The sequence below is a fragment of the Neodiprion pinetum genome, chromosome 4 (genome assembly GCF_021155775.2).
Source record: "Neodiprion pinetum isolate iyNeoPine1 chromosome 4, iyNeoPine1.2, whole genome shotgun sequence".
Lineage (NCBI taxonomy): Eukaryota > Metazoa > Arthropoda > Insecta > Hymenoptera > Diprionidae > Neodiprion > Neodiprion pinetum.
This window is the reverse complement of record NC_060235.2, coordinates 2977521-2991492: the sequence shown is the minus strand read 5'-3', so window position 1 is coordinate 2991492 and position 13972 is coordinate 2977521. Positions and strand designations below refer to the sequence as shown.

Genomic DNA, 13972 nt, shown 5'->3' with positions numbered 1-13972 from the left:
TTCATCTCCCGCTACATTCTCACACTACAAGATACATTACTGTATACCTTAAGAAGATCGCACAAAATGAAAACTCGTACTCATAGAAACTCAACTTACCTTAGAATATTCTTGTAATTCGTCTAACTCATCAATGCCGATCAGGTCCTCTCGTTGATGATGATTTTTTTGTCTTCTCTCTCTTCTGTGTTCAATATATTCTCGAATTCTGACGAATTTGGTTGTAGTGGTTCTTCTTTTATCATTAGAGCAGCAGCTTCCTCTATCTTACACTTTTTTATTTTTAAATTTAACCAATATGGCTTCTCGTATTATTTGCATTATTTCATGTACACTCTGCTAAAGACAGGCTGCGAATGATTGGCGATCTAAAATTCCGTTGGGATTTTCCCGAAGTTTCCGTGCCACCGACGTGAAAGGGAAGAGTCAGTAACAATAAACGCAGGTAGCGAAAAATGCCGAAATAACTGGTATTTTGATTAAGGGCTGAATAGTTGGTAATAAAAGCTCGTTCTAAAACTGTACAAAATCTTACCAAGAATCGTACGTTGTATAGAAATTTTTTGCCCAGCAACTTTCTAATGCAATGTTTGTTATTGATATTTAGTAAGATTGGATATGTGAACGATAAATAAAATAGTATAAACACCGGGTGAAACATTACCCTCGATTTTTTTGGAAACCATGCCTTGGTGCATAAATTCCCGTCAGCCTTGTAAATAGGACAAATACATCTATAACATACCTGAGTCCCATTAAAATCCATTATTAGCATGTTTGAGGGTCCCCTTGGAAGTGCGCTCGTTGAACAGTACGTAATTCGTTCGAGAGAAAAGTTTCTTTGAAACAATGTTTTCAACTGTATTAGCGGACAATCAACAGAACGGTTCCTTCAAAACAACACAATTATCAATCATCAGAGAGAGACCATATCGCTCACAAATAACTTATAAGATGTAGCTGATAGCGCTTTTTAGCCGGTCTCCTAATCAAGCTCCACTAAAGAACGCCGCCATTATTTTGACCTGACGGCAAAATGCCGCGGTAGCGATACGCAGTCGGCGGTCTGCGACAAAAATCGCTGATTGTGAGTATAGAGTTCAGTGATACCGACGCAACGGAGAAATGACGCGCGTCAATGCATTTTCATGAGCAATTATGCCGTCCATGAAAATTCAGCCAGAGAGTGCTTAGTTTTCAACATATCTTCAGTCAACGTTGTGTGCGTCGTCTAGAAAGAATATTTTATCCACGTTTAACGATGGCCTCCCGTAAATATTTTCAAATTTGAAACGGCTCTGATCGTCAAACACGTCCATCTGTCGATTCAAGGTTATGGTGAAAGTCATTTGTGTCTTTATTCAATTTAACCGACGTTTTGTGCGCTTCCAATAAAATTTTCGGATTATGGAGTTCAGGGGGAATTCCAATAACGGTACGGAGACGAATTTAATTGACGTTACGATTTTCGGCAGCCCGCCACCCCAAGCCTCGTCCACTGTTGAAAGAAGGCCCAAGTACGTTATGAATGATTTTAATTTTAATTTCCAAGTACCAAATGTAACTAGTAAAAGTGTTGTAGGGTGGAGCAAAGAATCTTACGGACCCCATGCATCGTTTAGTCTTCCAAAATTTTTATTCAAATGCCTCCAATGCCTATTTTTTGTTCCCATTTTCTCTCATGTGCGTTTCTCTCTGTCATCCCGAACTGGAAATATTCCTGATACTTGTCTCACATGTTCAATTGATTTGCAGCTTAACAACTTGGGGAGTACGCCAAGCAGCACAGGATGATAACAAAATCAAGTACTCTATTCTGAACGATACTGACGCAAAACAAAGTACCATAAACTCATCACTGGGAATCCTCGATAACATATCATCCTGTAAGTTTCTTGGTTTTTTTTTTTTTTGCAATCAGTACCATGTTAAATGGATGGAGGTTATTTCATTCCCAAAGTGAAAACAATGATTGATTCTCGTTTACTAATAAAGATTGGTACAGCAAAGTTTATATTGCTTAAAGAATATGTAATATCACAGTGCTCGATGACAGCGGCGTTATGGAAGAAAAAAAGAATTCCAGCATTTCCAATACAATAGAAATTGAACGACAACTCGCTCGAAAGTTACTCCAACGATGTAGTGCACCGAGAGAAGCCACTTTAACACCAGGTAAATATTATATCGTATGGCATCATTTATTCCAACAGAGATTTACAGAACTGATATAACTAATTTATGTGCAGACTGGGACAAAGAAAATGATGGGAATATTCAAAACCTAACAAAAGATAATACTCCCTCCACTTTAATGGACTCAGGGCAACAGAGTTTACTTAATAACAGTGATACACTTGAAGAAAAGCCAGAAGCTAATCAGGTACGAGGATCTGAAGCGATTTTGTGGGTAGAGTTTTCAATCCAATCTTTTATCTTGACCTGAAATTTGTTTAGATAATTTTCAAGCCAAATGAAATATCCGCACGTTCCTCAGTGCTGAAGAATAGTTTCGATAAGAGCATTGGATCATCTACCTCACCAAAGAGCAGAGATGAAATTAGTTTTGATACATCCGCTGCTGCGGAACTTATTGCTCAGTTTGGAGATGAAGATTTCCAATCTGGCTCGAGAGTTGAAAGTCGAATGGCAGCAGATGAATTGTCATGGAATCAAAACTATCCTTACGCTATGCCGACGAATATTTTAAACAGCGGTGAAAAGGAAAGATTAGAGTTATCTTGTTTTTCGGGAGTCGTTGGAAATTTTGATTTGTCTTCAACGTGAGTTTTAAGCGTTTTTTAGTAGAGCTCAATATTAATTTTTTCATCACCTTTTTATGTTAATGATTAGTTTTATTTTTATCTATTAGGATTATATTTTGGTTTTTAACATTTTATTTTTAGATCTTCTACTGGCCGGAGAGTTTCAGTTGGTGAATTTTTTCAGCGTAAATGTGGTACTATTGGGCAACTCCAGGAAACTGATTCGGTATCAAGACCCAGCTTTGGTGAAACAATTAAGAGTCCAATAAAGCATCGACCTCTAGTGCCATTAGTGGAGAAAACAGCAATGACAGCAGGTAAGGATTCAGAGAGGCATTCAGCGTTTGGAATTTATATTCATCATTAAATCACACGCGATTGCCAATACTAAATGGTAGCAACGTGTCACCAGGGTCTTGATCTCAGTCTCAACCATTAATACTCTCATCTATTGCAAATTACAGATTCAAGTCTGAGAGAAGTGAATAAGGAAGCTATGGAATCTGTGAATTGTACAAACCAACACAGTTTGATGAGTTTGAGTAGTATTGCACAAGCGCTTTCTGATGTTGAGAATGGTTCTCCACGCCGTTTGGTGGACGCACTTATTGAAGCCAAAAGAAGAAAAAATCTTCCTCCGTCTCAGCTACTCAATGAGTCAACAAGCAAAAACAGGGATACTTTTACTTGCCCCCCTCACAGTTTACCATTCAATTCATCGGCAATGTCTGTAAATGAAAAACCTGAAAGAGACACAAAAATGAAAGGGCCTAAGTTCTTATTAGATTCTCCTAAATTGTCACTGGATAGTAAAACTGCACAAGAATCTCTGACACACAAATCAAAATTAACTAGGATGTCTCTGAATGTGGGATTAGGTGCAATAGAAAGTCACAACATAAGTGAAACTTACAATTTTGCGGATAAGTGCACTGGCGGCCGGAAAAAAACGAGTAGTGCAAAATTGGAGAAGACTTTCGATGAACCGAAAGACACGAATAAGTCTTGCGTTTACCATTCTAATGCCACTCGTAATTTGTTATCTTGCTTGGATGAATCAATAGATGCTCACAAGCCTAATCTAAATTGTCAAAATTCCAAGCAAAACCCAGATATATCTGGAAAACACTTGTATGACAATCAGGATTTTTCTCAGACTCCCAAGAAAGGACAAGATAAGCTTCACAATTCAATGACATTTCAAAAAATTACATTGGCGCCACTACGGAGTTCTGCGGGTTTCTTGAAAGGCATTAAGAGTGAAAATAATAAGACAGCAACCCCAGAATTGATTTCAAGTTTTAACAGGTCCTTTGAAAAAACTTTGCGCAGTGCAAAGACGTCATCTCTTGAATGTAATGCAGATCCGGAATCCAGTTACAACATTTCTCAGTATAATCAGATTGAAAAAACAAAATCACAGGGTGAGATTGGAGTGATTTTACTTGCGTCAGTTATTACAGAAGTTTGAACATTGTTGCATAGTGCACTTATCTTTGCAGGGGATGATGTAACAGCCAAGAATACCAATGAATTATGCAGCTGCATTGTTGGCGTACCAAAAGAAGCTGAAATTGAATTATCGAATGGTACTGACCGATGGATGACCTGTACTCTAAAATTACATCAAATACCAGGAAGCAAGGAAAACATAGTATTGAAAATTCCGCAAGATACTGTATTGGTAGCACCCAACGATGCAAAGCTTGTCAAGGTTTGGACAATTCACACAGCGATAACTTCTAGATTATGAAATGCTAATGCTGATGTCTTTGTTTAGAATTTGTATCTACACGTAGATATCTATCTTCTAGATTGGTGTGACCGTTCGTCAAATGAGGGAACCTGTGATAGTGGTGATCAACATAGCTGTATCGGATGTGGTTACGCGATCCAAGAAAGTAATCAAACATGTCATGTGTTTTGTACCCGAGGAACCTCAGGTGCGTCAGGCGATACTTTTGCTTCCACTCAGTTATACATGCAGCAGATTTCCTTTGATAATTACACCTTTCCACAGATTGATCTCATGATTCATAATGGAGAAAATAAAATTGATTTTCAAATCGTAGCTGAAAAATGCAGCAAGACATTCCCCGTCACATTAGAAAATAAAAACAATGCCGAACTTCCCATAAGATTAATTATTGCCAAGGTGAGCTATTAAGTGCACATCAATCAACTGCGGAACAGTATTTAAAGTTATCACATTACCAAGTTAAACTGCGTATTTATTATTTCTTGCAATTTTCAGCATCCTGACCAACCGCAAGTATTCAGTATTGATTGTTCTGCTGATGAAACTGCGTGTAGTCTCGACGGAAATGAGATCAAGTATAACTTGACTCTTAAACCTCACCAACAATCCACTGTCAACATTCAGTTCAATGGAATTCCTTTATCCTCATTCAATGGTAAGAATAAATCATCAACGCTGTAGCAGCAGTCTAATCCATTTCAAATTCCGTTCATTTCAAGCTTGTACTTTATTCTCAGAAAGACATATGCGTAGAAGTAGGATTTCAGATTCATTTTCATTTGTTACAGTACAAAAGGATCTCTGTCATGCAACAGGAAAGCTTTTCGTTCAGCTTCGTACAGATGATAGCAAGGGCTTAATGTTGAGAGAAATATCACTGACTGGTTCTATTGGTGTATCTAAAATAGACTTGGTTGATACGCAATTACCTATAGTTGTTCCAAAAAGAGATAGCAAATCAATAGGTCTTGTGAACTCAGGAGTCTTTGCAGTCACGTTATCCGCCTCACTTGTTGAAAATGACAAGTCGACCAGTTGTGCAGGTGATTTTTCGATCAAACCAAACACCCTGTGCCTTCAAGCTGGTGAAAAGGGCGTTATCCTCGTTACTCATAAATCCCGGATGATCGACTCCAGCGAAAGGTAATAATTTAATCGATATAATGAATTAACATTTTCTATCGAAGATATACCTAACTTACTTCATACGCAGCAGACAAGTGTTCGTCAAAGTAATCGCAGGTGGCAACGAATATTACTATCCAGTAACGGGGGATAGTAGCCACCTTCGTGAGCAACTATCTCCAAACAACATGCAGCGCTGTACGACACCACTATCTCAAGAAAGAAAATCGAAATCTCCTACATCGCCACAAAGTTCAGAATCTAACCGGTAGTAGATATGATCAATAAACAGTAATATTATTACAGATTGAGACGTGTGATGTTCATGTTGTACAATTTTTCGTGTCATTCTCCATCCATAGCTCTGGTAATTGTGGACGGCATTCACCCTACAGCGCGGGGTCAACCTCAACGGTCTCAGGGGATGTAATTCCACTTCAGTCCACGCATGCAGCACTGGTATGGAGCAGTATTAAAACCGGAAAGTCGGATATCAAGGAGTTTACAGTTTTGAACAAGAGTGATAATAAACTCAGACTTCAAGTCAGTATTGTTGATAACAACAAAAGTTTCAAAGTAAGTATCCCACCTGCATAAGGTACAGAGATTGACGTTCGCACAGGATATACTGTGTCTTCCCATGGAGAAACACAAGTTTTAATCACAAAAATTGTAATTTTCACTCCAGTTTCTTAAGGATCGTCACACAGTTGGGACAAATATGGTATTAGCTTTGCAGCGCATGACAAGCAAAGTAATATCTGTTCAATTTAGCCCAAGTAATCCCGGAGCATGTGCTGGAAAAATAATATTCTCCCATTACAGTAGTGGAAAAGAACAGGAAGAATCTTCACAACGAAAAACAGTCTGTATTAAATCTGCATTTTATTGTTAAAATTCAATGGGACCAATTATTGCTAAACGCAATATAATTTCAGATATTTTTGTATGGCTACGGTGGTGTTGGGAAAGTTGAAATTTCAGAAGCATTTAAAGACACCGGCGGACTGATGTGGCTTTCCCTTGGTTATATGAATACAGTTGGGAATTTAAGTGCAAAAATCAAACTGCAAAATACGGGAAATTTATGTTCGTATGCCGTTATCAAGCTGATACCAAAAGGTCAGTTTCAGAGGTCGTGTATCTTTAAATTCTGATTAAATATAATACCCCTTTCTTTATTCTACCATACTATTTCAGCTTTGTACCCGGAAATGATATCCAGCTGGCACGTGACTCCTTCGGAGTTGTTACTAGGGCCTGGCGAGGTTCAGTGGATAAAATTAGAGTTTCATCCAAGACGAGAAGACCTCGCTTTAATACGGCGTGCAGACATATCTCAAATAATTGGAACGCTGTCTATTACACACGGAGATGAACCAACAAGATGGCGTATTCGAAGGTAAATGACCCAACCCAATTGACTCTAAAAGTTTTGTTCAAGTTCGATGTTTCGGGGCTGACTGATTTAATATTAGTATATTATTTAAATCAATTTGCTTCTAGTAGTTACGTACACTACATATACAATAGGCAAGTGAAGTTGTATGTAATCCACCTCTGCAAAGCTGGCTACCAATTTTTTCATTGAAACTCGAACTCACTATGGCGGTATTACTTGTTGCAGGCTGTATAAAAAATTGAAAGAATCCGGTAAATTCAGAGGACAAGATGACGATATATTTAAAAATATTGTTTATCCATTGTGCAGAGTATTCCCAGGAGAGGCATTGATACAAGATTTGAGCCTCATCAAAGACACAGTTGTAAGGAATTTTTGCCTTATACCTATTAGAAGATCCGAACATCTATTATGTATGCCAATATATACCTATATTTCAATTTATTTTGGATTTTCAAATGATAAATCTGTTTTGCCGTGTAAGAGAGGGGGGGGTTAGCACTCGGTATTCAAAAAATGTCTCCTTTCTGACATTGTCTAAAACATTCCAGCAACATCTTGGTGATCTCTGTCGTGGTGTCTATCAGCATCAAGTGATGTTGACGATGGAAGTTAACGCGGATGACACGTTGACAGTGTTGAACGACAACGCTGATGACACACAGACGTTTAATTCTATCTGCAGTGATAGCAGTAGTGTATTCACTGCTGGATGCAATAGTTACATGCTATCAGAGTGAGGAAATATTAATATTTGCAGCAGCAGCTTTTATTTTGAAGATCATATGTAATCGGATGATTACGATACATCACCTAAAATATTTCAGGACAATAGTAGATGGAAATGGGAGAGAAATTTCTGAAAATGATTTTACAGTGACACCGGGAGTTGTAAACTTGACACCACCCTTCAGAACTGAAGCAACCGTAACGATTTCCAGCTTGTGTAGCGTCGCGCAGCCATTTGAAACAGTTTTGTCCCACAGTGAAGGTGTAAGCATTGTACCCACGGAAGGCATGATTCCAGCCAGGAGAAGTTTCCAATTAAAAGTGCAATGCAGTAAGCAAATAAAGAAAAACACAGAAGCCGTACTTCAGATATTTATGGAAAATCATAAACAATCGGTTTTAATTATGATATCGTCCAGCAATTGAAAGTATCCAATTTTAGTATTAACACCATTATTTGCTCACGTACTTAAAATAATTTTTGACTGAATTTTTTTACTATACATATATTATACATTCCTGTACGGTCGTAACATATTAACGACTAGTGGTGAATATGTCATAGCTAATATTGATGTAACCAGTAAATTGTGCATGAAAACTTTCAAGAGAGGAAAAGGAATTTATTTGATACTTATTAGGGTTAGCGTAGTAATGGGGTTTCTTTATTTTATAATCAACCATACATGATCATCATCCATAAAATATGTTTGGTACATGAAACAACCAAATTTCGATTTTCAATTTTATCATCTCAGTTCCCTAGTTCGGATGTAATCTCAAAGTTGACTTTACAACCCATTCCTAACATTTGAATTATTCTGCTCATGTTATAGACGTCATCTATTCCTGAATGTAGGTGACCTGTATGCGGTAAATCAAGGTGTCTGAGCATGTTCACTAAGCTTTTCGGATAATGTCCCGTCGCAGTATAAAATGATGTTTTCAAATTGATCCATTTATGAAAATAATCTGGGATGACCGTTTGAGTGATGGCGGATTGCTCGGGTAGCATTACCCCCAAGTCCCAATTACCACAAGTTACAAATGCACCATTACAGGTACCCTTCAAAAAATTTCCTTGATCCAACCATTCTTGAAACTTTAAAAATATTTCGGGGAAGTGTTGACGATCATCCACCATTTCTTGTATAATACCGGTTAAATCTGTGCAGTGGGAAGTCAGTACAGGATGGATCTGAGGTTTGATATACTCGTGAAATACATCTTTGACTTCCCAAGTTTTAGTACACAGTGCCAGGCATGGCAGTTCTATTATCTCTTGAGGCCTCAACTTCATATCTTTTTTGCATGTTGCCTCGAAATCGAGAACAAGCAAGTATTTAAAACTTTGTGTCACATTTTTTCTCTTATTTATTTTGAATGCTGGGTGAAATTGCAGGAAACGTTGCGCCATCATATGTATACATGTATCGGTTCTGTGCCTGACCTCGACGTAACCTCAAAATTTTATCAATATACAGTTGAAGCTTACGAGCAGGAGTATCAGCAAAAATTCATTAAATAAATGGTATCAAAGTTTGACAATAATTCAGAGAATCGACTCTATTATATTGTTTTTCAAATTTCTTCACAATAACAACAGAGATAGTTACGGTTTCTCCCTTATCGTACTTCAGTGTCGCACTACAGTCTCAACAACCTCGGAAATTCGAGGTATAATAACATTCATACCTTGCTACTATATCCAATCATTGATCAACCTTCATTATCGAATTAATTAAATTTTTATTATATTATAAATGATTTCGCATTGTGAGGTAATAATACTGTGCTTAAATATGCATTAATAAAAATTTAAATCTGCCGGGCAAACAAAACACGATCGGTGTGACATTGGTTGCAGTTACAGTCGATTGTTTAATTCCAGTACGTGTCGGTCGACTCGGCTTCGTGATTTGCACTGGACTGATTTACATTTTTATCGTATATAATATGCACAAATTACGTTCATTCGTTATTAATATATCAGTTTGAATAAATCTCGATAATGAACGATAAAACGACGGCCTCCGTGTTGAGAGCACTTGCGGATAACAAGTTGAAAAATGCAATCTATCAGTCTCACACACGATTCCCAAGATTCGTATGAAAATTCTTCTGCAATTACATTATGAAGGTGAAATTTCATACGGTAGCACGACTGTTCAACTCATGCGCGAATATTTTTCTGTAAATGAGACAGTTGTGATATTTGTCAGTGTTTTAGATAATCTCTACAATTCGAAGAAAAATTCAACGAAACAAGAGAAGATCGTCACGTTCGAGATCTGATTTTTCCAAGACTGTTTTTGGCAGGATCAGGTAACGGTGCAGCATAAAGAACCACCTCGTCAGGTATGTGCGGTGAAACAATATTATATTAGAGCACAGCAAATTGTGCTCTAGTGCTTTCGAAGGAATATAAAATTTGATTAGCGATTTCCGAGGAAATATAGAGTATTATTCAGTGATTGTCGGTTTGCATTTACTTCAATTATTTATGATTTTTGCGTATAGAAATTGTCAGTTACGTACGTAAGCTTACATAGATATACATCGATACAAATCAAATAGGATTCGTTAAATTCAGATGTGGTCGTGTAAATGCCGGTATTGCAAAATACGTATTGACCGGCTGGTTCTGTGGACGTTGGTAAATAACGATTCAATTTTCTTGACGCCAGTCGTGGACCAACTCCGAAATCTACTGGATGCAATCGTAGGGCTCGTCGAATAGAAATTACAGTTCGAATCTTAGTTCACTTTGTTATTATGGCTATAATTCTGGCGGCGAATCGGTAGCAGATGCATCCATCGACAAGTTTTTGAGGTTTGAAAGCACGGTTGAAAGTTGGAATAAACAAAACAACAGAAAGAAGAACCTTGTATTTGTAAATTAATCAGCGGTCGTTATGACGCAGGAAACACCAGCAGTTGCTAATCTTCCATGGTAATTCTTAAGCCAGCCTAACTTTTTCAAACTTATAAAGCGTGAAAATTTATACATGCCATTAAGGTGATTTACTGCTTTTGACAGGGTCGAAAAGTATCGGCCAACAAAATTAGAAGAACTTATATCGCATGAGGAGATAATAAAAACAAGTAGGTGGAAAGTTTTAAGATATTCATAACGCGTACTGTTATTATTACAGTTATTTTATGAGTATTTTATAGATTTATTGTTGGATCGGATTATTGGATACTTGATTTTGTTTCAGTCAACAAATTTATCAAAGAGGACCAGTTACCTCATCTTTTGTTTTATGGACCACCAGGAACAGGGAAAACTAGTACCATACTAGCATCAGCCAAACAGCTCTATACTCCGGCTCAATTTACTTCGATGGTCGGTATAAGAGCAAAAAAATTTTCTAAGCGATTTTCAATTGACACCATTTGACAGACCGTATCTGATTTCTTGAAAATTATTTGGCTATATCTTTTTACATTATTATCAGGTATTGGAACTGAACGCTTCCGACGACAGAGGAATCGGTATAGTTAGAGGACAAATTCTGAACTTTGCCAGCACGCGAACAATTTTCAAACACGGATTTAAATTAATTATTCTTGATGAGGCGGATGCCATGACAAACGACGCTCAAAATGCTCTTCGCAGAAGTAAGACGAGTTAAAATTACTCTTTCACCTGATGCTAATTTCATCGATAGACTCAACATAATTCCGTATTCTTACAGTCATTGAAAAGTATACAGAGAACGTCCGATTTTGCGTGATCTGTAACTATCTAAGCAAGATTATTCCAGCAGTGCAATCGCGTTGCACTAAATTTAGATTTGGTCCTCTGGCACCCGAACAAATAATGCCTCGTCTTGAGTACGTGATTGATAAGGAAAAGTAAGGCATATTTTTTTGTATGGAATTCTTTTTTTTATTCTTCTACATTGCCATGGATCCTCGAGTCGTAGGAATCATAGTTTACCACATTTTTACAAATTCAAATATCATGTTACCGAAAGCCTAACAGTGGAAGAAGACGGAAAAAAGGCGTTGATGACGTTAAGCGGAGGAGACATGAGGAAAGTCTTGAACGTACTCCAAAGTACATGGCTTGCTTATGGATCGGTAACTGAGGAAACGGTTTACTCTTGCGTCGGACATCCTCTTCCCAAGGACATAACGAGCATCGCCAATTGGCTACTGAATGAAAACTACGTACTCGCCTATTGCAGTATCCTTTCGCTGTCGCGATGTAAACAAAAAGTGGCAGAAGTTGATAATCGTTGATGCTTTTGATAGTTATAGTAACTGGCCGGTACCTTAACAAATTTCACAGAAATCCAGGACTTGAAAATCAAGAAAGGATTAGCTTTGCAAGATATTTTAACAGAGCTTCATTCCTTTGTAAATAAAAGTGAGTTGAAAAGGCAAATCTCGATAACTTCTCAAGTTGTCGTATTCGAATATTTACGTGCTAATTTAGCGCATCGTGAACGTGTTTATAATTGCTACAAGCATGTTTATTACTTTTCAGTCGAGTTTCCCGATGGTATACTCATCAATTTGGTGGTGAAAATGGCTGATATAGAGCGAAGAGTCGCGACTGGATGCACTGAGGCTGTGCAATTGAATGCTCTTGTTGCAGCATTTCAATGTGCTCGAGAAATACAGTGTTAATTTAGGCGATACCGAACGAAGGTGCATTCGTTATTTCAAATATTGTGTCATATACTCGTTAAAAAATTAGGAAATATACATATATATGAATTTTGATACAAAGAAACGAGAAATATTGGTCATCGCTGCAATTTGACAAAGAAATCGTCATTAGTTTTCGAAAAACTTGAGTGTTACCGGAGTAATCGATGATTTTTGCTAAATGAAAGTGTTTTTTGGCCTGTTTTACACACTTTGAATCTGTACTAGATTTCGTCAGTTAATGTCAATTTAATCTATGTGAAATTCCGATGAAATATCCAGTAGCAAGTCTCTCTACCTCCACTCCTACACGGAGAAGATGAGAGCATTTGGAACGGAAAGTACAGACGAGCGTAATTAGTAAGTAGACAGTCGTCCTACTTTCCTGAAGCTTTTCCCGAGTCTTTGGTTCGGGACCGTCCGCCGGGTTCCGCTAACGGGCTTAAACCGTGTCCACCATATCCATTTGCGTGTAACGTACTACGTGAAAATTATCCACCGAGTGTAGAATTTTCCGAAAGAATCGAGCGGCAGAGAACCTATTTTTAGCTCGGGTAGGCCGCAATGAGTTACGTTCGGTGTAAAGATTTTTCCGCAATGCCGTAATGAGGGAAAGTAGAAAAAAAAAAAAATAAAAATGGGAATGAAAATCTCTCGCGCACACTGCACGACCCTTCGGGTATAATAATTATGAATTCACGAGTAGTTTTGTGCGCGCGTACGCGTGTGCAGTTGCAGCAACGGTAGAAAAAGAAGGAAAGTAAGAAAAGTAATAAAATGAAAAAAAAATAAAATAAGATAAACAGAAATAAGTATATTACCGTGCAACTTTTAAAAAGTAGGGCAAACGCAAGCGAACCGACTCGAAACTCGCTAATGTTCCCATTAGTCCGACGTGTTTACCACAAACTTGCGAGCGGCCCGCGCATTCGTGAGTCATTCAAACTGCATGTCCGCACCTCGGCACGAAGCGATCATTGACGAAACAGGATTGATCCGAGTAGAAAATACGTAGGTGATTTAAATCGTGAGAAAAAAAATTACCGCCTCTAACGTCGATGTAAATTACAAGAAACATCAGTTGCATCGAGTTAAGTAAGCCGTCAATAATCAAGAATACACGATCGAGTCAACGCGTAAGTTATATGGACGACCGGTATTCGTTAGAGAGAAAAAACCATATACATTCACACGCTGTGATACGAATTAGAGAAATTATGTTAAACTTGACACGATTTTCAGATATGCATGTATGTACATACATACTCCTTGCCGGTTTTTTTTTTTTTTTTCCCCACCAGTATATAAACGTCCGGGGTGAGAAGAAATAATAATTTTCAAATTAGTAACGTTGTGTTAACGAAATATTGGGGAAAAACTTGGTTTTCTTTTTCCAATTTCCATAACGACTCAAAAACCTATACGATTCGAAAATACGAATATATCTTGTTGTATTACAGTTTACTAAATTTCAGACAATTATAGAGTTACGAAACAATGGTTTTCTTTCTCGTTATTATAAATCGTTCC

General features: G+C 37.6%; 4 protein-coding genes across 11 annotated transcripts in view; 3 read left to right on the top strand and 1 right to left on the bottom strand.

The window, feature by feature from the left end:
• Positions 1–1111: 1111 nt before the first annotated feature.
• On the top strand, positions 1112–8841 carry spd-2 (spindle defective 2). 5 transcript variants are annotated; one of them, XM_046620112.2, is made up of 20 exons: positions 1112–1517; positions 1756–1886; positions 2044–2175; positions 2250–2383; positions 2458–2783; positions 2907–3082; positions 3230–4189; positions 4268–4479; positions 4580–4708; positions 4786–4920; positions 5020–5179; positions 5313–5667; positions 5741–5917; positions 6012–6225; positions 6338–6514; positions 6588–6771; positions 6850–7051; positions 7277–7415; positions 7603–7787; positions 7879–8841. In XM_046620112.2, the coding sequence occupies exons 1-20, from the start codon at positions 1408–1410 to the stop codon at positions 8204–8206; spliced, it is 4566 nt and encodes a 1521-aa protein (XP_046476068.1). In that variant the 5' UTR covers positions 1112–1407; the 3' UTR covers positions 8207–8841. The 5 variants fall into 5 exon arrangements, with proteins under 5 accessions (XP_046476068.1, XP_046476072.1, XP_046476069.1 ...); XM_046620116.2 differs by having other exon boundaries at positions 5738–5917; positions 7929–8108; XM_046620111.2 differs by having other exon boundaries at positions 1113–1517; positions 5738–5917.
• LOC124216067 (ERI1 exoribonuclease 3) lies at positions 8424–9456 on the bottom strand. Its single transcript, XM_046620143.2, has one exon. It carries the CDS (start codon positions 9198–9200, stop codon positions 8535–8537), a length of 666 nt encoding a protein of 221 aa, XP_046476099.1. The 5' UTR covers positions 9201–9456; the 3' UTR covers positions 8424–8534.
• A 608-nt stretch (positions 9457–10064) lies between these two features.
• On the top strand, positions 10065–13130 carry RfC3 (replication factor C subunit RfC3). The gene is made up of 9 exons (XM_046620126.2): positions 10065–10138; positions 10374–10733; positions 10821–10885; positions 11002–11129; positions 11242–11404; positions 11482–11641; positions 11764–11975; positions 12081–12158; positions 12279–13130. The coding sequence occupies exons 2-9, from the start codon at positions 10696–10698 to the stop codon at positions 12419–12421; spliced, it is 987 nt and encodes a 328-aa protein (XP_046476082.1). The 5' UTR covers positions 10065–10138; positions 10374–10695; the 3' UTR covers positions 12422–13130.
• The window catches only part of LOC124216052 (carboxypeptidase D), a 14809-nt gene continuing 10903 nt past the window's right edge, over positions 10067–13972 (top strand). For 3 of the 4 annotated variants that reach the window (XR_006882513.2, XR_006882512.2, XM_046620120.2), the window contains exon 1: positions 12322–12442. Coding sequence is in view for 1 of the 4 variants with exons in the window: in XM_046620120.2 (XP_046476076.1) it covers positions 12375–12442 (68 nt within the window). In the remaining 3 variants the exon portion in view is untranslated. Of the gene's footprint in view, positions 10139–12321; positions 12443–13972 lie in introns of those variants that run through there. The other variant, XR_006882515.2, reaches the window with a different exon arrangement.